Raw genomic sequence first — 24,543 nt, 5'->3', positions numbered from 1 at the left:
AGACAAGATTGCAAATTATCACTGTCAACTGCTGAGCAAGGTGTAAATAGGAGCAACAAATGTAATTTGAAATGTGTATATGTGAATGCCAGACACCTATGAAATAAAAATGGGAGAGTTAGAATATATTGCACTAAATGAAAAATTAGATATAATACACATCTCTGTTGGAAGGAGGATAACCAGTGAGCCACTGTCATACCAGGAAGTAAATTATATCGTAGTGATAGTGTGGATCGAATTGGTGGAGGGATAGCACTGTATGTTAAGGAGAGCCTTGAATCAAATAGATTGAAAATTCTGTACCACACAAAACACATATTGGAATCCCTATGGATTGAAATTCCACATGTAAAGGGGAAAAGGATAATGATAGGAGTGTACTACTGTCCACCTTGCCAGGATGAATAGAGAAATGTAGAAATGATATCAGAAATAATAGGGACTGTCTCTTCATGTTTTTTACTGCCTACAGTCGACCAGGTGACATACTGGAGACTAACATTTGCAGCATATTTGCACCAGTGTAGAAAGACAACTGGTTATTAATGTTCTATATTTCTTAATGTTGCTTTTTATTGTTTTTTTTAAATCATAACATACCAACTTTCTATTTTAGCACAGGGTAACTTTCCATAAATCCTCCCTATCAGTCCAGTTTCAACAAGGCAATCCAATATCCTATCTTTTTAAAATGCCTTTTTCTGTACTCCGCCAAACAGCTCCATTCCTGGCTGATATAAATGAGTAGTTAAAATTGAGCTGGGAGGCATTACAGAGAAGTGCAAAGTCATTATTCTTCTAGCCACCCCTCCCACTGTTGTGGTTATGGTCCTGACCTTGGCAGACAGTTTTGGTCCCATAGTGGGATCACAAACACAGAGATGTCATCATACGATGCAGGTGTGTCAGTGTCCAATAGCCACTCTGTGCCATTTTTTGTTCCTCTTGCCTTATATACCAGATGCTTTGCCAATTCCAGAAATCTGCCAAGAGAAAAGTTGTAATGTATAATGTGATTTCATGAAACAAAAATAGAAAAGGTAAAATTATGTATCATACCTGAGAATTTTCTTTCCATTAATCATAGCTGATCAATCCATAGACTGGTGGGTTGTGTCCATCTACCAGCAGGTGGAGATAGAGAGCAATCCTTTTGCCTCCCTATATGTGGTCATGTGCTGCCGGAAACTCCTCAGTATGTCGATATCCAAGCTCCATCCGCAGGACTCAGCACTTAGAGAATTACACCCACAAAGGGACACTCTGCCCAGCTCACCACCGCCGAAACGGGGGAGGGGAATTAACCCAGCTCATCCCCACACAAGTGGGGGAGGGGAATCCGTACAGCTCATCCCCGCGGAGCGGGGGAGGGACCACCCCGCCGATGCGGGGGGATCTGGCTTATCCTGCAACCGCATCCGCGGGAGGAGCTGACTGACCCTAACACCGCTGAAGCGGGAGGGGTACAAAGCTGCCCTACAGCCGCACGAAGCGGGAGGGAGCGCCGGCAGAATTTGTCTCAATCCAGCCCCGTAAAACGGAGGGGAGAGGAATGCAGCAGCTCACTGTAACACAAACTCGTCTCAACTCTTGAAGAAACCAATTGAAAAAACTTGAACGCGAAGTCCTCCTGAACAGGAACTGAAGACTATACTTGAACCTGAAATGCAACCAGAATATAAACAGTACAGATATCTGGGAGGGGCTATGGATTGATCAGCTATGATTAATGGAAAGAAAATTATCAGGTATGATACATAACTTTACCTTCCATATCATCATGCTGATCAATCCATAGACTGGTGGGATGTACCGAAGCAGTACTCACCCAGGGCGGGACATTGAAATCCCTGACCGCAACACTGAAGCTCCAAACCGGGCCTCCGCCCGAGCAGCCACAGTCAAGCGGTAATGCCTGGAGAAGGTATGGGCCGATGCCCAAGTTGCCGCCTTGCATATCTCTTCCAAGGAGACGGACCCGGCCTCTGCCATCGAGGCCGCCTGAGCTCTAGTGGAGTGAGCCTTCAGCTGGATAGGCGGCACCTTCCCCGCGGCCACATAAGCCGCTGCAATGGCTTCCTTGACCCATCTTGCCACTGTAGGCTTAGCAGCCTGCAGACCCTTACGAGGACCTGCAAACAGGACAAACAGGACAAACAGATGATCCGACTTCCGGAAATCATTGGTCACTTCCAAGAATCTGATGATGACTCGTCTCACATCCAGATATTTGAGAGCAGAGTATTCCTCTGGGTAGTCCTCCCTACGAAAGGAAGGGAGACAGAGCTGCTGATTCACATGGAAGCGAGAAACAATCTTGGGCAGGAAGGAAGGCACTGTGCGAATAGTCACTCCTGCCTCAGTGAACTGCAGAAAAGGCTCTCGACATGAGAGTGCCTGGAGCTCGGAAACTCTTCTGGCTGAAGTGATAGCCACCAAAAAGACTGCTTTCAATGTCAGGTCTTTCAGAGATGCCCTCGACAAGGGTTCAAAAGGCGGCTTCTGCAAGGCTCTTAGCACCAGGTTGAGATTCCACGCAGGCACCACTGAGTGCAGAGGAGGACGCAGGTGATTAACTCCCTTGAGAAAACGCACCACATCTGGCTGCGAAGCCAGGGAAGCACCCTTCAGACGGCCCCTGAAGCAAGCCAGAGCCGCTACCTGGACTTTAAGGGAACTGAGCGACAGGCCTTTCTCCAGACCTTCTTGCAGGAACGCCAACACTGAAGAAACTGGAGCAGTGAAGGGAGAAAGTGAGCCTGCTTCACACCACGCTGCAAAGGTATGCCAAACCCTGGCGTAAGCAGTAGAAGTAGAGCGCTTCCTCGCTCTCAGCATAGTGGCGATGACCTTGTCTGAGAAGCCTTTCTTCCTCAGACGCTGCCGCTCAATATCTAGGCCGTAAGACCAAAGGGGGAGGGATCCTCCATCACCACGGGACCCTGATGCAACAGGCCCTGCTCCACTGGCAGTCGCAGAGGATCGTCCACTGAGAGCCTGATCAAGTCCGCATACCAGGGACGTCTGGGCCAGTCCGGACCCACCCGGATTATCCGGCCCGGATGCTTTGCCACCCGGTCTAGCACCCTGCCCAACATGGGCCAGGGCGGGAACACATAGAGAAGCTCCTGTGTCGGCCACTGTTGGAGAAGAGCATCTACTCCCAGGGATCGAGGGTCCCGTCCTCTGCTGAAAAAGTGCGGCACTTGGCAATTGGCCGATGATGCCATCAGATCTAGGCTCGGCTGGCCCCAGCGCTTCGTGATGTCCAAGAACGCCTGAGCCGATAACTGCCACTCTCCGGGATCCAAGGTATGGCGACTGAGAAAGTCCGCCTTGACATTCATGACTCCGGCAATGTGGGCCGCTGACAGCTGTTCCAGGTTCGCTTCCGCCCACTGGCATAGATTCATGGCCTCCTTGGCTAGAGGGGCGCTCTTGGTACCTCCCTGGCGGTTGACATAGGCCACAGCCGTGGCATTGTCCGACAGTACCCGTACTGGCTTCAACGCCAGCACCGGGAGGAACTCCAAAAGCGCCAACCGAATGGCTCTGAGTTCCAGGAGGTTGATAGACCACTTTGCCTCTGCAGGAGACCAGAGCCCCTGCACTGTCCTTCCCAAGCAGTGGGCTCCCCAGCCCGTCAAAGAGGCGTCCGTCGTGACGACAATCCACTCCGGGGTCACAAGAGGCATCCCTGCAGACAACTTGTCTGTCTTCAGCCACCAGCTCAGCGCCTTGCGCACTGCTGGGTCCAAGGGAAGGCGCACAGCATAATCCTCCGACACCGGAGTCCAGCGCTGCAGCAGAGAGTGTTGTAGTGGTCTCATATGAGCCCTGGCCCAGGGCACTACTTCAATCGTGGCCGTCATAGAGCCCAACAGCTGCACATAGTCCCAAGCCCGAAGCGGAGAGGCTACTAGGAACTGGTCCAGCTGAGCCTGAAGTTTGACAATCCGATTGTCTGGCAGGAACACTCTGCCCACTTGGGTGTTGAATCGAACTCCCAGATACTCCAGGGACTGAGTCGGGCGCAGCTGGCTTTTCTCCCAGTTGATGATCCACCCCAGGGAGCTCAAAAGAGCAATCACCCGGTCCACAGCTTTGCCGCACTCTGCATAAGAGGGGGCTCGGATCAACCAGTCGTCCAGATAAGGATGGACTTGTACTCCTTCCTTTCGCAGGAAGGCCGCGATGACCACCATTACTTTGGAGAAGGTCCGCGGAGCAGTAGCCAACCCGAACGGGAGGGCTCTGAACTGGAAGTGTCGGCCCAGGACTGCAAAACGCAGAAAGCGTTGATGAGGCCAGATGGGAATATGCAAGTACGCTTCCTTGATGTTCAAGGATGCCAGGAACTCCCCTGCCTTCACTGCCGCTATAACAGAGCGGAGAGTCTCCATGCGAAAGTGCCGAACTTTCAAGGCCCGATTGACCCCTTTGAGGTCGAGGATAGGCCGTACAGAACCTCCTTTCCTTGGTACCACAAAGTAAATGGAGTAACGTCCCTTGCCAAGCTGATTTTCTGGCACCGGAACGACCGCACCCAGGTGGATCAGATTCTCCAAGGTCTGCTGCACTGCCACAGCTTTGACAGGAGACTTGCAGGGAGAGAGTACAAACCCGTCTCTTAAGGGTCGGCAGAACTCTAGCTTGTAGCCGTCTCTGATGACTTCCAGCACCCAAGCGTCTGAAGTTACCCTGGTCCACTCGCCCAGAAACGAGGACAGGTGTCCTCCAATCTGCACTGGGCCATGGACCAGGACCCCGTCATTGGGTACGAGACCCTGGGGGAGGACCGGAGGGCGCACCTCCAGGACGGCGGTCTCTGCGAAAGGAATGCTGCTTGGGGGAGAAGTTCCTCTTGAAAGAAGAGGGGGCAGAGGAGCCCGACTTGCCCGGGCGGTACCGACGGGCTTCCTGAAACCGTCCTCTGGAGTTACCGGGGCGAGCACTGGCCCGAGCCCTGACCTCTGGTAGCCTCTTGCCCTTAGACGTGCCGAGATCGGTCACAATTTTGTCCAGCTCGACCCCAAAGAGCAGCTTGCCTTTAAAAGGCAACTTAGCCAGGCGGGACTTAGAGGCGTGGTCAGCAGACCAATGCTTCAGCCAAAGCCACCGCCGCGCAGAGACTGTCTGAGCCATACCTTTAGCCGAGGCTCTCAAGACATCATACAGTAAGTCTGCCAAATAAGCCAAGCCCGATTCCAGGGCCGGCCAATCAGCCCTCAAGGAAGGATCCGAGGGGGAAGCCCGCTGCACAATCGTCAGGCACGCCCTGGCCACATAGGAGCCGCAAACTGAGGCCTGCAAACTTAAGGCACCCGCATCGAAGGACGACCTTAAGGCCGCCTCCAATCTTCTGTCTTGGGTGTCCTTCAGGGCCGTGCCACCTTCCACCGGCAACGCCGTTTACTTAGTCACCGCAGTGATTAAAGAATCCACGGTAGGCCAAAGAAAGGCCTCCCGTTCACTTTCAGGCAAAGGATAGAGGCGGGACATAGCCCTAGCCACTTTGAGGCTCGCTTCCGGGACATCCCATTGAGCCGAAATTAAGGTGTGCATGGCATCATGCACGTGGAAGGTTCTAGGCGGGCGCTTCGTCCACAGCATAATGGCGGAGCCAACAGGGGCTGAGGGAGAGACGTCCTCTGGAGAGGAAATCTTCAAAATGCTCATGGCCTGCACTAACAGGTTGGGCAAATCCTCTGAGCGAAAGATCCGCGCTACAGAGGGGTCATCCGCTCCATCCGAGCAGGAATCCGTCTCCTCCAAGGAATCCCCAAAGGACCGTTGGGAGAACTCAGATACGCTGCCCTCATCTACATCAGAGGAGACAGAGTCCTCTAAGGCCTGGGAATCCACCCGAGGGCGTTTACTTCCGGGGGCCTCAACCCCTTTATCGGACAAGGGAGAAGGGGCAGCGTTTTGCATAAGGAAGGCCTGATGCAGCAGCAAAATAAACTCGGGGGAGAAACCCCCCAGACTGTGCAATTCAGCAGCCTGGGCCACAGCCCTAGACGCACCCTCAACCGGCGCTCGCAAGAGCGGGGGAGAAACATGCTGCACATCCAAGATGGCGTCCGGCACGACACTCCGCGAAGGAGCCGCGCAGGAAGAACTGCGCTTAACTTTAGCCGCTTTTTTGCCGTCACCCAAATCAAGGGTGGCCATGGCATTAACGTCTCCCAGCTCAAGGGCGGCCCAAGAAGAAGCCGTTCGAGCAGAGTGGCCGGCCAAGATGGCGGAGGCGAGCAGCGGCGGATGGGCGTTTATGGCGGGAAAAACCGCCGCACCGGAGGAAGAACCGGGACACTGACCGGCCTCCAAACTGACACCCAACAAGGGCGAATCAGACTTTAAGACCCCCGCATCCCCACTAGAAGCGCACACGCGGTCCGGGGAGCGATTCTTCGCGCCCTCGCCCTCCGACGCCAAAGGCCACGTGGAGATCGATCGGGGAACCCCCTGCCCGCTATAAAAAGGTAAAAATTACCTGCTTCTCGCTCCGAGCTGTAACGAACTGGTGTCCCAGTGAGTAGCTGCAATAAACGTTTAAATAAACGCCCTTAAGGACGTCCAAAAAATTTTTTTTTTTTCAACGGAGCCAGCGGGAGGGGGGAGAAAAGGAGGGACCTGGCACCACCAGGTTTGCACAAGAAGAGCCCTCAACCCCAGGTACTCAACAAAACCTAAAAATTAGGCTTGGAGACCTAGCCAGAGCTGCTGCTGTGTGTGACCACCACCTGCTGAGATAGAGAACATACTGGGGAGTTTCCGGCAGCACATGACCACATACAGGGAGGCAAAAGGATTGCTCTCTATCTCCACCTGCTGGTAGATGGACACAACCGACCAGTCTATGGATTGATCAGCATGATGATATGGAATGATCTTTTCCTTAGGCACTTCCATCATAAGGGCAGAATTTTAACTAGTGGTTTGTTTGTCTCTGCCAACACCTATGGGCCTGTTTTGAAGTAACTATAATGGCAAAAACTGGTGTGGAATTACACATGCAATCCAGCAACAAACAGTAATCCACAAAATATCACAGTATGAAACTCTAAAACAGTGGCATAGCCAGAAGGCAATTTTTGGGTAGGCATTACAACTTTTTTGAAAGAGAAAAAACAGCAACCTGATGCACCCATGCTCTGTCCCTACCACTCCATGCTCGACCTCTACCTCACTCCCCATAACTTCAATGAGGGTTGCAGTGCAGGCTTCAGTGGTTGCGCAACTGAGAGCTAAGGGATGTACAACAGACTGCACTTCAGCCCCATTGAGCCATGGTCCTCCAACACACATATAGTATTGAAGCCAAACACATTCTGCATCCAGAGAACCTCCTGGCCCTCCACCAACAATGGATACAGAGCACAGCAAGGACATTTCCCCATAAAACTCATCATACAAAGAAATTTTGGTTTCTAGTGTAATCTCAATAACAGACAAATTAATTTAAAAAAAATCTATAAAACAAACGTCACTCAGAACCCACAGCAAATCTACCATACCAACACTAACTTCCAAAAACAAGGATCCTACCTATGAAAAGGAAATATTATAGTGGGGCCCTAAAAGCGAATGCTACATACCTGTAGAAGGTATTCTCCGAGGACAGCAGGCTGATTGTTCTCACTGATGGGTGACGTCCACGGCAGCCCCTCCAATCGGAAAACTTCACTAGCAAAGTCCTTTGCTAGTCCTCGCGCGCCCGCGCGGCCGTCTTCCCGCCCGAAACCGGCTCGAGCCGGCCAGTCCAGTATGTAGCAAGACAATACACTTCAAGGGAAGACACAACTCCAAAGGGGAGGCGGGCGGGTTTGTGAGAACAATCAGCCTGCTGTCCTCGGAGAATACCTTCTACAGGTATGTAGCATTCGCTTTCTCCGAGGACAAGCAGGCTGCTTGTTCTCACTGATGGGGTATCCCTAGCCCCCAGGCTCACTCAAAACAACAACCATGGTCAATTGGGCCTCGCAACGGCGAGGACATAACTGAGATTGACCTAAAAAATTTACCAACTAACTGAGAGTGCAGCCTGGAACAGAACAAACAGGGCCCTCGGGGGGTGGAGTTGGATCCTAAAGCCCAAACAGGTTCTGACGAACTGACTGCCCGAACCGACTGTTGCGTCGGGTATCCTGCTGCAGGCAGTAATGAGATGTGAATGTGTGGACAGATGACCACGTCGCAGCTTTGCAAATTTCTTCAATGGAGGCTGACTTCAAGTGGGCTACCGACGCAGCCATGGCTCGAACATTATGAGCCGTGACATGACCCTCAAGAGCCAGCCCCGCCTGGGCGTAAGTGAAGGAAATGCAATCTGCTAGCCAATTGGATATGGTGCGTTTTCCTACAGCCACTCCCCTCCTATTGGGATCAAAAGAAACAAACAATTGGGCGGACTGTCTGTGGGGCTGTGTCCGCTCCAGATAGAAGGCCAATGCTCTCTTGCAGTCCAATGTGTGCAGCTGACGCTCAGCAGGGCAGGAATGAGGACGGGGAAAGAATGTTGGCAAGACAATTGACTGGTTCAGATGGAACTCCGACACGACCTTTGGCAGAAACTTAGGGTGAGTGCGGAGGACTACTCTGTTGTGATGAAATTTGGTGTAAGGGGCCTGGGCTACCAGGGCCTGAAGCTCACTGACTCTACGAGCCGAAGTAACTGCCACCAAGAAAATGACCTTCCAGGTCAAGTACTTCGGATGGCAGGAATTCAGTGGCTCAAAAGGAGGTTTCATCAGCTGGGTGAGAACGACATTGAGATCCCATGACACTGTAGGAGGCTTGACAGGGGGCTTTGACAAAAGCAAACCTCTCATGAAGCGAACAACTAAAGGCTGTCCTGAGATCGGCTTACCTTCCACACGGTAATGGTATGCACTAATCGCACTAAGGTGAACCCTTACGGAGTTGGTCTTGAGACCAGACTCAGACAAGTGCAGAAGGTAATCAAGCAGGGTCTGTGTAGGACAAGAGCGAGGATCTAAGGCCTTGCTGTCACACCAGACGGCAAACCTCCTCCATTGAAAGAAGTAACTCCTCTTAGTGGAATCTTTCCTGGAAGCAAGCAAGATGCGGGAGACACCCTCTGACAGACCCAAAGAGGCAAAGTCTACGCCCTCAACATCCAGGCCGTAAGAGCCAGCGACTGGAGGTTGGGATGCAGAAGAGCCCCTTCGTCCTGTGTGATGAGGGTCGGAAAACACTCCAATCTCCACGGTTCTTCGGAGGACAACTCCAGAAGAAGAGGGAACCAGATCTGACGCGGCCAAAAGGGAGCAATCAGAATCATGGTGCCTCGGTCTTGCTTGAGTTTCAACAAAGTCTTCCCCACCAGAGGGATGGGAGGATAAGCATACAGCAGGCCCTCCCCCCAATCCAGGAGGAAGGCATCCGATGCCAGTCTGCCGTGGGCCTGAAGCCTGGAACAGAACTGAGGGACTTTGTGGTTCACTCGAGATGCGAAGAGATCTACCAAGGGGGTGCCCCACGCTTGGAAGACCTGGCGCACCACTCGGGAGTTGAGCGACCACTCGTGAGGTTGCATAATCCTGCTCAACCTGTCGGCCAGACTGTTGTTTACGCCTGCCAGATATGTGGCTTGGAGCACCATGCCTTGACGGCGAGCCCAGAGCCACATGCTGACGGCTTCCTGACACAGGGGGCGAGATCCGGTGCCCCCCTGCTTGTTGACATAGTACATGGCAACCTGGTTGTCTGTCTGAATTTGGATAATTTGGTGGGACAGCCGATCTCTGAAAGCCTTCAGAGCGTTCCAGATCGCTCGTAACTCCAGAAGATTGATCTGCAGATCGCGTTCCTGGAGGGACCAGCTTCCTTGGGTGTGGAGCCCATCGACATGAGCTCCCCATCCCAGGAGGGACGCATCCGTGGTCAGCACTTTTTGTGGCTGAGGAATTTGGAAGGGACGTCCCAGAGTCAAATTGGAGCAAATCGTCCACCAATACAGGGATTCGAGAAAACTCGTGGACAGGTGGATCACGTCCTCTAGACCTCCGGCGGCCTGATACCACTGAGAGGCCAGGGTCCATTGAGCAGATCTCATGTGAAGGCGGGCCATGGGAGTCACATGAACTGTGGAGGCCATGTGGCCCAGCAAACTCAACATCTGCCGAGCTGTGATCTGCTGGGACGCTCGCACCCGCGAGACGAGGGACAACAAGTTGTTGGCTCTCGTCTCTGGGAGATAGGCGCGAGCCGTCCGAGAATCCAGCAGAGCTCCTATGAATTCGAGTCTCTGCGCTGGGAGAAGGTGGGACTTTGGATAATTTATCACAAACCCCAGTAGCTCCAGTAGGGGAATAGTCATCTGCATGGACTGCAGGGCTCCTGCCTCTGATGTGTTCTTTACCAGCCAATCGTCGAGATATGGGAACACGTGCACCCCCAGCCTGCGGAGTGCCGCTGCTACCACAGCTAGGCACTTTGTGAACACCCTGGGCGCAGAGGCGAGCCCAAAGGGTAGCACACAGTACTGGAAGTGGCGTGTGCCCACCTGAAATCGCAGATACTGTCTGTGAGCTGGCAGTATCGGGATGTGTGTGTAGGCATCCTTCAAGTCCAGAGAGCATAGCCAATCATTTTGCTGAATCATGGGGAGAAGGGTGCCCAGGGATAGCATCCTGAACTTTTCTTTTTCGAGATATTTGTTCAGGGCCCTTAGGTCTAGGATGGGACGCATCCCCCCTGTTTTCTTTTCCACAAGGAAGTACCTGGAATAGAATCCCAGCCCTTCTTGCCCGGATGGCACGGGCTCGACCGCATTGGCGCTGAGAAGGGCGGAGAGTTCCTCTGCAAGTACCTTCTTGTGTTGGAAGCTGTAAGACTGAGCTCCCGGTGGACAATTTGGAGGTTTTGATGTCAAATTGAGGGTGTATCCCTGCCGGACTATTTGCAGAACCCACTGATCGGAGGTTATGAGAGGCCACCTTTGGTGAAAAGCTTTCAACCTCCCTCCGACTGGCAGGTCGCCCGGCACGGACACTTGGATGTCGGCTATGCTCTGCTGGAGCCAGTCAAAAGCTCGCCCCTTGCTTTTGCTGGGGAGCCGCGGGGCCTTGCTGAGTCGCACGCTGCTGACGAGAGCGAGCGCGCTGGGGCTTAGCCTGGGCCGCAGGCTGTCGGGAAGGAGGATTGTACCTACGCTTGCCAGAAGAGTAGGGAACAGTCTTCCTTCCCCCGAAAAATCGTCTACCTGTAGAGGTAGAGGCTGAAGGCTGCCGGCGGGCGAATTTGTCGAATGCGGTGTCCCGCTGGTGGAGAGACTCTACCACCTGTTCAACTTTTTCGCCAAAAATATTGTCCGCACGGCAAGGCGATGTCCGCAATCCGCTGCTGGAGTCTATTCTCCAGGTCGGCGGCACGCAGCCATGAGAGCCTGCGCATCACCACACCTTGAGCAGCGGCCCTGGACGCAACATCAAAAGTGTCATAAACTCCTCTGGCCAGGAATTTTCTGCACGCCTTCAGCTGCCTGACCACCTCCTGAAAAGGCTTGGCTTGCTCGGGGGGAAGAGCATCAACCAAGCCCGCCAACTGCCGCACATTGTTCCGCATGTGTATGCTCGTGTAGAGCTGGTAAGACTGGATCTTGGACACGAGCATAGAGGAATGGTAGGCCTTCCTCCCAAAGGAGTCTAAGGTTCTAGCGTCCTTGCCCGGGGGCGCCGAAGCATGTTCCCTAGAACTCTTAGCCTTCTTTAGGGCCAAATCCACAACTCCAGAGTCATGAGGCAACTGAGTGCGCATCAGCTCTGGGTCCCCATGGATCCGGTACTGGGACTCGATCTTCTTGGGAATGTGGGGATTAGTTAAGGGTTTTGTCCAGTTCGCAAGCAATGTCTTTTTTAGGACATGGTGCAAGGGAACAGTGGACGCTTCCTTAGGTGGAGAAGGATAGTCCAGGAGCTCAAACATTTCAGCCCTGGGCTCGTCCTCCACAACCACCGGGAAGGGGATGGCCGTAGACATCTCCCGGACAAAGGAAGCGAAAGACAGGCTCTCAGGAGGAGAAAGCTGCCTTTCAGGAGAGGGAGTGGGATCAGACGGAAGACCCTCAGACTCCTCGTCAGAGAAATATCTGGGGTCTTCCTCTTCCTCCCACGAGGCCTCACCCTCGGTGTCAGACACAAGTTCCCGAACCTGTGTCTGCAACCTCGCCCTGCTCGACTCAGTGGAACCACGTCCACGACGGGGGCGTCGAGAGGAAGACTCCCTCGCCCGCATCGGCGAAGCTCCCTCCGCCGACGTAGTCGGGGAGCCCTCCTGGGAGGTGGCCGCGGTCGGTACCGCACGCGGTACCGACGTCGGGGACCTCAACCTGGGCGATGGGCCAGCCGGCGCCACGCTCGACGGTACCGGAGGCGCAAGCACCGCCGGTACCGGAGGGGTAGGGCGCAACAGCTCTCCCAGAATCTCTGGGAGAACGGCCCGGAGGCTCTCGTTCAGAGTGGCTGCAGAAAAAGGCTGAGAGGTCGATGCAGGCGTCGACGTCAGAACCTGTTCCGGGCGAGGAGGCTGTTCCGGGCTGTCCAGAGTGGAGCGCATCGACACCTCTTGAACAGAGGGTGAGCGGTCCTCTCGGTGCCGATGCCTGCTGGGTGCCGAATCCCTCGGCGACCCAGAGCTCTCGGTGCCGACACGGGGAGGAGACCGGTGTCGATGCTTCTTCGATTTCTTCCGAAGCATGTCACCGGAGCTCCCCGGCACCGACGAGGAGGACGTAGAATCCATCCGTCGCTTCCTCGGGGCCGAGACCGAAGAGGGTCGATCTCGGGGGGCTGTACCGCAGGAGCCCTCAGGGTAGGAGGAGACCCACCCGAGGGCTCACCGCCACCAGCAGGGGAATGGACAGCCCTCACCTGCACTCCACTCGATGCACCACCGTCCGACGACATCAGGAGACGAGGTCCCGGTACCACCGACGTCGATGCAGCTATCCGATGTCTCGGCGCCGATGCAGAGGCCCGATGCCTCGATGCCGACGAAGAGCCCGAGAACAACACGTTCCACTGGGCTAGTCTCGCTACCTGAGTCCGCCTTTGAAGCAGGGAACACAGACTGCAGTTCTGAGGGCGGTGCTCAGCCCCCAGACACTGAAGACACGACGAGTGTCGATCAGTGAGCGAGATAACCCGGGCGCACTGGGTGCACTTCTTGAAGCCGCTGGAAGGCTTCGATGTCATGGGCGGAAAAATCACGCCGGCGAAATCAAAAGCCGAAATGGCGAAAATTGAAGCACCAAAAATTTAGAGGGAGAAAAATCTCGACCGAGGCCGAAAGAGGCCTACCCCGATGACGAAAGAAAACTTATCGGGGCAAAAAGCTGGAAGTACGGGGAGGATTGACACGAAACCCGGGGAGGGTTTCCGGAGCACTTCCCGCACTAGAACAAAGCTTTTCCGAAGAAAAAAACACGCTCAAAAAACTTTGGACGCGCGAGGTCGACTTTCCGGGGCTCGACACGGCGAAAAAACGACCGTACCGAGTGCGGACAAAAGAAGACTGGCCGGCTCGAGCCGGTTTCGGGCGGGAAGACGGCCGCGCATGCGCGCGGGCGCGCGAGGACTAGCAAAGGACTTTGCTAGTGAAGTTTTCCGATTGGAGGGGCTGCCGTGGACGTCACCCATCAGTGAGAACAAGCAGCCTGCTTGTCCTCGGAGAAATACAAATACATTTATCAGGAAAGCTGAACAAGCCAAATTACTACAGAATGCTACATAGAAACTTCATGCTAACAGAATACCTCAGTCACACACAAAATGCCAAATACAGAATAAGTGACCACAAACTCTAAAAATATAAATTAAATGGAAACCCCAAGAAACCAGACATTGCATGTAGTACAACACCAGAGAAACAAGAAAGGCATTTCCTCCTGTGCAAAATATAAAGATAGCACATGCCAGGGATAGTGTTAGGGGTTGCAACTAGGGCAGTTGTGCTTGGTTCCCTGGCCAGAGAAAGCCCGCCTGCTGGAAGCTGAAGGTGCAGCCTGGTAAAGGACTTTAGGGTCTTTCCAAGATTTCTGTCCTGGACCCCAGCCATGTTTAAAATCAACTCTGGCAAGATGTACATTCCAAATCCAACATATTATATTCACAACATTGAAAATAAAATAATTTTTTGTACCTTTTTGTTGTCTGGTCATTTTATTTTTCAAATCATATCAGTCTCTGGTTTCTGCTTCCCTCTTGTCTTCTTAGTGTCCAATGTTCCCATCAATCTGTTCCCATATGGCTTATTACGGGAACATTGGACACTAAACGGTTAACTCACTTGCCAGGGTCTCCTGTCTATTTGACATTTTTTCTTTCTCCATATCCATCTCTGTTTTACTATATTTCCTTGTCCAGTATCTCCCCTGTGGTCATATCCCTTCATTCATCATCATTCCTTTGTGCACCTATGCACCCCATGCCCAGCATATCCCTTCTGTGTTCCTATTCTCCCCCTTGCCTGGTATCTCTCCCCCACCTCTGTGTCCATATACCCCCCTCTCCAGTGTCCAGCATTGTATCTCTATTCCATGTCCCCCTCTGTGCCCATATGCCATCCTCATACAGTATCACACGTGTGTCCCTGTCCCCATGCTCCCACCTAATGCCCATCTCCCTTCTGTATCTGTACACCTCCCTATGTCCCCTTTCTCCTCCCCCACACCAATGTGTCCCTCTCCTCTCTGATCTCACTGCAACCAGCTTCTCTTCCTCTCTCTTTCCTTCCCCTTATGCATCTGGCTCTTTCTCCCACTGTGGGTTCAGCATTTGACCCCCTCCCTCTTCCTTTATCCCCTCCCATAGGTCCCGCACCTTTCTCTCTTTGCAGGTCCACATCTCTCTCCTTTCCCTTCAGCCATCCCCTGCATATCCAGCACCTCCCTCCCTTTCATCCAGCCCACTATGTGTTCAGCATCTCTCTCCCTTTCATCCAGCCCCCCACTACGTGTTCAGCACTGCTCCCCTTCACATCTCCCCTTTCCCTCCACCCCCCCCCCACATATCCAGCTCCTCTCCCCTTCCCTCCAACCTCCTCCCTGCAAGTCCAGTACCTCTCTCCCTTCCATTCTCTCCAACCCCCCTGCCCCTTGCAAGTCTAGCATCTTTCTCTTCCCTTCAGGCCCCTTCCCTCCAAGGGCCACTCCCCCCCTCCCCAGCACCTCTCCCTTCCTTTCAGCCCACTTTCCTTGCAGGGCCAGAACCCCACTATCTTCCTCACTCCCCCCCCACAATTCCAGCACCTCTCCCTTCAGCCCCCTTCCTTTATAGAGCCAGCACCCCACTGTCTTCCTCACCTTATCCCACCCCCGCTGTAGCGCTTGCATTTAATGCTATCAGCGCTGCCTCCTCCTGTATCTCACAGTGTCCGTCTCCCACCCCAGCGGCAGCGCTTGCAATTTGCTATCGGCACTGCCTGACAAACAGACGCAGCGCAGACATCCTGCTCCGAGACCTTCCTTCTACCACGTATGTCCCGCCCTGCGTAAACAGGAAGTGTATCAGCGTGGCAGAGGGAAGGCCCCAGAGCAGGACGTCACGTGGTGTCTGTCAGCTGCCAGGCAGCGCCAATAGCAAATTGCAAGCGCTGCCGCGGGGGTGGGAGAGGGTGAGGAGACACAGCTGGATGGGCCTGAGACAAAACTGAGCGGGCTACGCCCCTGCTCTAAAATAACAAACTTGTAAAGAAAACACATTAGGAAAAACCTCAAAGTAGCTCAGAACCAGAACAATGTTTTGCAGAGCTATATTGATCTAAATAGATCCTTTCTTCATCATTGGTAAAAAAAAAAAAAAAAACCTTCTGAAAAAAAGTGACTTCATTCAAAATACAATCAGTGCATAATATCAGTGCTCAAAGAAGAATCACTTATCTCATGACTTAAATAAAGACATATGTCCAAACAACCTTATGACATCAGCTCCTCAACAATTTATAACAGACATAACAAAACATGTGAACTATATGTTAAAATGGACTTTTCCCAAAGGAGAAAGGAAACATTCTACTCACCCCCATACCCAAAGATGCAAAGAAAAACGCCAGTGAACTCACCAACTACAGACCAGTAGCATCCATTCCCTTAATAACCAAAATAACGGAAGGGATGGTGACCAAACAACTCACAAACTATTTAAATAAATTCTCAATACTCCACGACTCCCAGTCAGGATTTCGGGATAACCACAGCACTGAAACAGTACTAGTTACACTCATGACCAAATTCAAACAAATGATTGCAACTGGAAAAACCATATTACTACTACAATTCGACATGGTTGATCATGGAATACTACATATCCTTGAGTACTTCGGAATTGGAGGTTAACGTACTCAACTGGTTCAAGGGATTCCTAACCACACGATCTTACCAAGTGACATCTAACACGACTACTTCAGCCACATGGACTCCTGAATGCGGAGTCCCACAGGGTTCCCCCCCCCCCCTCTCGCCGACTCTATTCAACTTAATGATGATACCATTGTATTATCAAACCAAAACCTCAACCCATACATATACGCAGACGACATAACGACTTACATCCCATTCAAACAAGATTTAAAGGAAATTTCCAACAACATCAACCAAAGTTTCCGTATCATGCATTCATGAGCAGATGCATTTCAACTGAAACTTAATGCCAAGCAAGTGGCTGAGAAAATAAAGGCTAAAGAGTTGGCGTTCATGAAATACAGAAAACACTCAAGAAGAGGAACACAGAGAGGACTATCGGATGAAACAAAGAAGCCAAGCGAGAGATACGTCTGGCGAAAGCAGAAGACCACATGGCTAGAAATATGAGGGGCAACAAAAATTTCTTCAGGTATATTATTGAAAGGAGAAAGACTAAAAATGGAATTGTGAGACTGAAAGATGCTTCGAACCACTATGTGGATATGATACAGACATTCAAATATTTGAAAGGTATTAATCCACAAACAAACCTTTTCTGGAGATGGGAAGACGGTAGAACTAGAGGACATGAAATGAGGTTGAAGGGGGGCAGACTCAAGAAAAGTGTCAGGAAGTATTTTTTCAGGGAGAGAATGGTGGATACTTGGAATGCCCTCCCGCGGGAGGTGGAGATGAAAACGGTAACGGAATTCAAAAATGCGTGGGATAAACATAAAGGAGTCCTGTTCAGAAGGAATGGATCTTCAGAAGCTTAGCAGAGATTGGAGGCGGGACTAGTGCTGGGCAGACTTCTATAGTCTGTGCCCTGAAAATGGCAGATACAAATCAAGGTCAGGTATACATATAAAGTAGCACATATGAGTTTATCTTGTTGGGCAGACTGGATGGACCGTACAGGTCTTTCTCTGCCGTCATCTACTATGTTACTATGTATGATATCATCAGAATAAATATAACAGGTCTGAGACTCTTGCATTAACAATGCTAGTGGACTAAGGCAGATGTTTAAAGGGAGCAGGGAGAGCCCTGAGGAACACCACATTGTAAAGGAAGGACAGTAGATGAAAAAGTGGGAAGAGCCACATGGAAAGTCCTACTAGTAAGAAACGATGTGAACCATGACAGTACAGTACCACTAATAAGCAAAGAGGCCAAATGGGAAACCAGAAGAGAATGACTTACCAGATCAAAAGCTGCCTATATGTCCAAAGATATAAGCAGAATAGGCTTACCCTGTTCAAAAAAGGAATAGCAATCATTTAACAAGGAAGCAGTAATGGTTGCTGTGGAAAGATCTTTACAAAAACCTAATTAAAAAGGATGAAGGACATGGGTAGCCTTGACATGTTGAAAAGTTGTAAGAAAACAAACCTCTCTAGGAGTCTGGCTAAGAAAGGTAGATTTGACACTGGAGAAAAGTTGGAAACAAGGGAAAGGCCAGAGCTCTACCTTTTAAGATGGGAAAAACAGAACCAAGGGCTAGGCTATTCACAATCCTAGTCCTGGCCAGCAGAGCAAGACCGTGCCTGGCTTCTTGAAGCCATGATAAAAGGACAGTGTCCAAGGTACAAATGGTCATTCTAACTGAGCCAAGTTCCTCCTCAAACACAGTAAGAGAAGGTATAGAAAACTGAGACCACAAGGAAACCAAAGATGCAGATCGGGATGGAGGGGGAGAAACAGGGAGAGGCAGAAAAGGTGGTGAAGGGGAGCCTAAGCAGGAAGTTTGAAGAAACTTTAGCAACAAAGAAATCTGCAAAATCTTGGGCTTGAAGAGAAAGAGAAATGGGAGGGGCAGCTGAAAGTCCAGAGACATGAGCCACTACAGAGACGAGTTGCTTCAGGAAGTTATGGAGCCTTACGGATGAGGGGGTATAAAACTTGCCGAGCCTCCTTCAGCACTGAATGGTAACAAGCCAACAGAGCCCAATAGGTACCGAGGGCCTCAGGTTACTTAGATTTCCTCCAGCAGTGCTCCAAGATTCAGAATTGTCGCTTTAAAGAACGAAAGTTGGCGTTACAAGATGGCCGCCTGAGTACTGCTAGAGGAAACGAGTGGTAGCTGGAAACTTTTCTTCTCAACAACATGCCACATACCAAGAGAAAAGGGGCGACGAAAAGCACGTTGCTGAAGGCTATGGCGTCGACCCCAGTGCAGCAGTCGCTCGATAGACTCTGGCAGACTATTCCACCAGTGACCGGCATGGCAAGCCCACTGTTGAGCCCCGAAGGAGGAGCGTCGGCGTTCCTGGGCTGCAAGGTTTCTCTCACGCCGCCTGAGTTGGTCCCGCCTCCTTGCCCTGCTTCGACTTGAGGGCCGGAAACCCCGCTGGATGCGGAAGGCGCTGCTGGTGGGATTTCAGTCGGCAAGGCACCTCAAAGATCGGACGGGGTCCCAGGAAGAACCAGGAGAGATTACCCTGATGGCGGTCTGGAAGGCAGTACAGGCATTGACGTTAGCTGTTTCAAACTCAATAAAAGAGTTCGCTGTAATATTGAAAAATTTGATCAATCTTTGGAGAAAATTAAGAATGATGTGGATGCCCAAACACAAAAGACACATGAGGAAATGACTGGTTTAAAATCCTCAGTGACTGCTTTAATTAAGGACAAACAAATAATTCATAGGAAAATCGAGTCAATGGAGAATTATAATAGACGTTTAAATTTGAGACTTTTGAACTTTCCCATTTCTCCTTTATTGAAAGCAAATGAGCTATTTTCAATGTATTTGAAGGATATCCTGCAGTTGCCAGATTCAACTTTACCTCCTTATACAAAAATATATTATTTACCTCAAAAGAAAGTTTCATCTGTAGATTCTGCAGGATTGTCACAAGGGGAGGCTCAGAAACCTCAAAATTTAACTGCATTTCTTGAGGACTCGAATTTTGAGATTACAGACCGAGGAACATTGTTAGTTCAGTTTGTATTTGAGAAAGATTTGAATCATGTGTTTAAGTTATATTTCAAGAATTCTGTTAAACTGTTTTATGGACAAAAAATCTGGATGTACCCTGATGTTGCGAAGGCAACTCAGGAGAGAAGGAGACAATTCTTGGATTTAAGAAAGAATGTAAAAGCTTTGGGAGCATCGTTCCTGTTAGGTAAGTGCAAAGTTAACTTCCAGGGAAATAAGTATGTTTTTTCTGATCCATTACAGCTAAACGTTTTTGTGGAAGCTAAGAGGATTTAGACCCCCACAGTGTAATAACATCAGACCAATTAAGATAGTTTGTGGAATAAAGGTTAGCCGATTTATTTAATTGTTATGTTTAAAAGATTTCTCCTCATGTTTCTTAACGACCCCCCCCCCCTCCCATATTTGAGGTCTAAGGAAGAATGAAAATTGTCACAATCTAGACAAGGAAGTGTATTGTAATTGATTCTTGTAATTATTGCCTTCTGTGTTTCCTATGCAAGTTGTTGTACTTGTGAAATTGAAAATCAATAAAGAATTTAAATAAAGAACGAAAGTTACTGTCATATCAAGGTTTTTTTGAATACAGGATGACGATGCCTCCTAGTCTACGCATAATGAGATAGAAGAGTGAAGAGTCCCAGGTAGCTGCCTTGGACGATAATGGAAGAGAGAAAAAGTCCATAGGAAAAATGGTAAAAAGTGGGGATAGAGATACTGAATCAGGTGGGGAACTATTAGAACAAGGAACCAGAGAGGTAGGGATTGAGGACATAAGGAAACCAGATGAAGAAAGCATAAAAGCAAGAACATGGTCAGATCAAGGGAGAGAAGTGGAGGCAAATCTGTAAGGGAAAGGTATCCAATTGCTGAGTAAGAATTAGATCCAGTGTATGACCCGCTGAATGTGTAGGGAAGGGCACATAGTGAACCAAGTTTAAATCTGAGAAAATCAAACGCACTCGCCTATCAAAGTGTTGTTTGACTTGTACTTGTGTACTAATTTCACTGCTGAACAAAGTCTAACTGAAGCTTATAAATAGAACATATATTCTTAGGCATTTATTTATTTATTTTTTTATTTATTTATTGCATTTGTATCCCACATTTTCCCACCTCTTTGCAGGCTCAATGTGGCTTACAATACATCATGAGTAGTGGAAATACATAGTAAAATAGACATTTAGAGGCATATTTTCAAAGCACTTAGCCTTCCAAAGTTCCATAGAAACCTATGGAACTTTGGAAGGCTAAGTGGTTTGAAAATATGGCTCTTACTATTACATAAGGATCATGGGTCTTCAATAGTTTGCGGAAGTTAGTTAGTTCATAGATCGTTTTTAAGTTGTGCGGCAGCACGTTCCAGAATTGTGTGCTCAAGTAGGAGAAGGTTGACGCATGTGTTAGTTTGTATTTTAGACCTTTACAGTTGGGGAAGTGAAGATTGAGGAATGTGCGGGATGATTTTTTAGCGTTCCTGGGTGGTAAGTTTATCAGGTCTGACATGTAGGCTGGGGCATCTCCGTGAATGATTTTGTGAACTAGGGTACATATTTTGAACGTGATGCGTTCTTTAAGTGGGAGCCAGTGTAGCTTTTCTCGTAGAGGTTTATAATTAATTAGATTCGTGTACTGAGTTGACTATTACACACAATACCAAGTCAAACAAAGAATAAATATAACTCCAGATAAAAGTCAACGAAGTCCACTGTGGTGTTTTTTCTTCTTTTAAAATCAGCAGGGTTATATTGGCTAAGTAGGCGCTGGGGTTTACTAAGTCGCTAGCATGGCTGGCTATGCATTAGTGCAGACACAGCCCATTCACTCTGAAAGGGCTGTGTTGGCAAGGCCGTGCAGCTTAGTAAACAGCCCCCTTGGCCATCTGATCTGAGGTTTTCATGTTTAAGTACATGTAAATATTTTCTTTTCCCTCCCAGAGGTCTTAAATTTAAGGGCTACATTTACTGTACATAACACTTGTTCTCCAAAGACAAGCAGGCTGATATTCTCACAAGTGGGTGACGCCACGTCGGCCCCGGAGGATTTTAAAGCAAAATCTCAAAATCTCTTTACGGCGTTCCGTCGCGCGAGCGATCGTACTGCGCATGTGCGCACACCTATTCCCGCTCGCCGAGCGGACACGCCCCTCAGTTTTTCTTTTTCCGCGTCTGAGGAGACACGGAGTTCGTTAGGGCTTCGTGTTTTCTTCAGGTCTTCGGAGTAAATCTCTTTTTTATTTTTTCATTTTATGGCAGGCTCATTGTGGCTTATATATACAGGTATTTTTTGTACCTGAGGCAAGAAAAAATTTAAGTAATTGCCAGAGTCACAAGGGGCTGTGCCTCAACGAAGCTTATAGGCTTCTCTTTTTCTTTTTTCTTGAAAGTGCTGGTATATTGTTATCTGTGGGCTCTCTCTAGCCAGCAAATAAAACAAGCCCACATTTTTTGATCCATTTATTAAAACTTAAACAAATTGCTCTCGAGAGCTGTGAGAGCCTGCTTCAGCACACTACTGTCTTTAAGCCTCACAAGTGGTGAAGGTGTATGTCACATAAGCAGGTACATCCCTGGTCAGCCACTGAATGGGCAGCCTGGTGACACAATATCAGTGGTGTAACCTTTGAAGTGAGTCTCCACCCGTCTCGGCGTCTCCTGCTCTGCAGGTCATTCGGACGCATCGGCGGAAGTGTCTTGGGCCGGATCATCTCCCTGTGAAGCGCAAGTAGTGTCTCAAAGTACCGAGACGTATTCTACTCTGCCAGGGATGCCCAAAGGACCGGATCATCTCCCTGTGAAGCGCAAGTAGTGTCTCAAAGTACCGAGACGTATTCTACTCTGCCAGGGATGCCCAAAGGACCGGATCATCTCCCTGTGAAGCGCAAGTAGTGTCTCAAAGACGAGACTTATGCTACTTGCCAGGGAGTCCGACAGAGACCGATGCACGCTGGGTATAGTTATGCATCAAGTAGGTCTCCACCTGCCTCGGCGCCTCCTGCTTGGCAGGTCATTCGGGCGCATCAGCGGGTGTCGGTACCATCGGTGCCCAGAGCTTTGCTCCCTCTGTTATGGAGGTATTTGGGCTTCAGACATCAGTCGGTGCCGAGAGCGTTGCTCCCTCTATTATGGAGGTATCCTGGCATTGGACGTCGATACACCGCATCGGTACCGGGCATCATCGGTACCGTCGGTACCGAGTATCATCGGTACCGGGTGTCATGGGTACCGTCGGTACCGAGTATCATCGGTACCATGTGTGCCGTCGGTACCGAGTATCATCGGTACCATGGGTGCCGTCGGTACCGGGCATCATCGGTACCGTCGGTACCGAGTATCATCGGTACCGGGTGTCATGGGTACCGTCGGTACCGAGTATCATCGGTACCGGGTGTCATGGGTACCGTCGGTGCCGAGTATACCGTCGGTACCGAGTATCATCGGTACCATGGGTGCCGTCGGTGCCGAATGTCACCGGTGCGTCGGTACCGAGGAGTATCGGTACCGGGAACATTGGTACCATGGTCGGTGCCATGGGTCCCGTCGGTGCCGGTACCATCGGTACCATGGATTCCGTCGGCACCGAGTATCATCGGTACCATGGGTACCATCGGTGCCGAGTGTCTTCGGTGCATGGGCACCGTCGGCACCAGGTATCATGGGCACCATCGATCACAGGTATCATCGCCCATCGGTACCGAGTATCACGAGTACCATCGGTGTCGGGTATCGTCGGAACCATGGATAGGTATCATGCATACCGTCGGTACATGAGTATCGTCGATACCAAATATCATGACCAGGTACCATCGGTGCCATGGCTGCCATTGGTACCAGGTGTCTTGAGCACCGTCGATACCATGTGTACCATAGGTACCGTCGGTGCTGTTGGTGCCGAATATCATGGGTACCATCGGTACCACATGTCAAGGGTCCCTTCGGTACTAGGTCGGTACCAAGTACCATGGGTTCCATGGGTACCGGGGGTCATCGGTACCATGTGTATCATCGGCACCGTCGGTGCCATGAGTACTATCAGTATCATCGGTCACATCTCTGTTATGGAAGTCATCTGGCAGTCTGGTTTCGATTCCCTTGCATTGCCAGATGTTGTCCTTGGCTTCGAGACCATGGGTACCATTGGATGCCATGGATGCTACCGCCTCCCGCGGCATCTAGCTTTTCAACTGGTCTCCTTCACCGATGCTACCTCTGGTATGGGTGTTCGCTCGTAGAACTTACCGCGCCTCCATACCTTGGCTTCCAGGCCCAGAAATGCATGTTAAGAACAGCCATTTTGCTATAGGAGAACATATTTTTCCATAGCTGTTCTGTAGAATTGTATGTATGACAGTTGCTCTATACTGGTCAATGTTTGCATCTGAGCTGCTCTGTTTGAGTAGTTGGCTCAGTTCAATGATGGTTCATCTGATGAACATGAAGGTCATGGGGGTTTCTCCGCTGAGAATCCTCTAGCTCCTCTATTTGTCTTGACACATTACAATGGAGATTGTCAATCAGCCCAGATGCTCGAGGTCCTGGACTACCATCTTCAATTTAGAACTGATAGCAGTTCTAAGAACTTGCTTCGGCGCCCCCGAGGCCAGAGCATACTTCCTTAGCCTCCTTTGGAGAATGGCGTACCAGGCTGGCATGATCGCGTCCAAGACCAAGTCCTGCCAGATCTTTATGAGTATTCCCACCGGAGTAGGCTACATCTTTTTTCCAAGTGTCGCAAGTTCCTGTCCAATGGCGTTTTCATCACTTGTATTGTAACACCTAGATTTTTGCTCTAGGTATGGTGATGCGCAGACTCTCATGACTGTGTGCCTCTCACCTGGAGGAGGAGACTCAGCAGAAAATTGCTGATATGCTGTGCATACACTTCCTCATCTCGGAACTTCTTTAAAGAGATCAGCACGCTCGTTCTAGTCAGCGGCGTGCACCTAATCAGGCTCCTACAGCTATTCCACAGGAACCAGAGAGGGGTTTTGGAGTGGCTCCAATTCAGCATAGCCACTGTATATAAAAAACAACAAATGTCCGTACCGGCCAATCTGCCTGTCGGGGGGAAGTTCAAATTTTCTCCACCACAGGTGACTTCTATATCCTCCAACCGGGGGGTTTTTTCAAATAGTCCGGTTAGGATACATTCTCAATCTAGAATCAAACCCTCC

At 50.3% G+C, this 24,543-nt stretch overlaps 1 protein-coding gene across 2 annotated transcripts in view; it reads right to left on the bottom strand.

Annotated features, from left to right (window-relative positions):
• Positions 1-326: 326 nt before the first annotated feature.
• PPM1M (protein phosphatase, Mg2+/Mn2+ dependent 1M) overlaps positions 327-24,543 on the bottom strand; it is a 105,507-nt gene continuing 81,290 nt past the window's right edge. For both annotated transcript variants that reach the window (XM_030208566.1, XM_030208567.1), the window contains one exon: positions 327-986. In XM_030208566.1, coding sequence (XP_030064426.1) covers positions 827-986 — 160 coding nt within the window. In that variant the 3' untranslated portion in view covers positions 327-826. The remainder of the gene's footprint in view (positions 987-24,543) is intronic.

This window comes from Microcaecilia unicolor, chromosome 6, assembly GCF_901765095.1.
Source record: "Microcaecilia unicolor chromosome 6, aMicUni1.1, whole genome shotgun sequence".
NCBI classification, from domain to species: Eukaryota; Metazoa; Chordata; class Amphibia; order Gymnophiona; family Siphonopidae; genus Microcaecilia; species Microcaecilia unicolor.
This window is presented reverse-complemented; position numbering and strand designations above follow the sequence as displayed.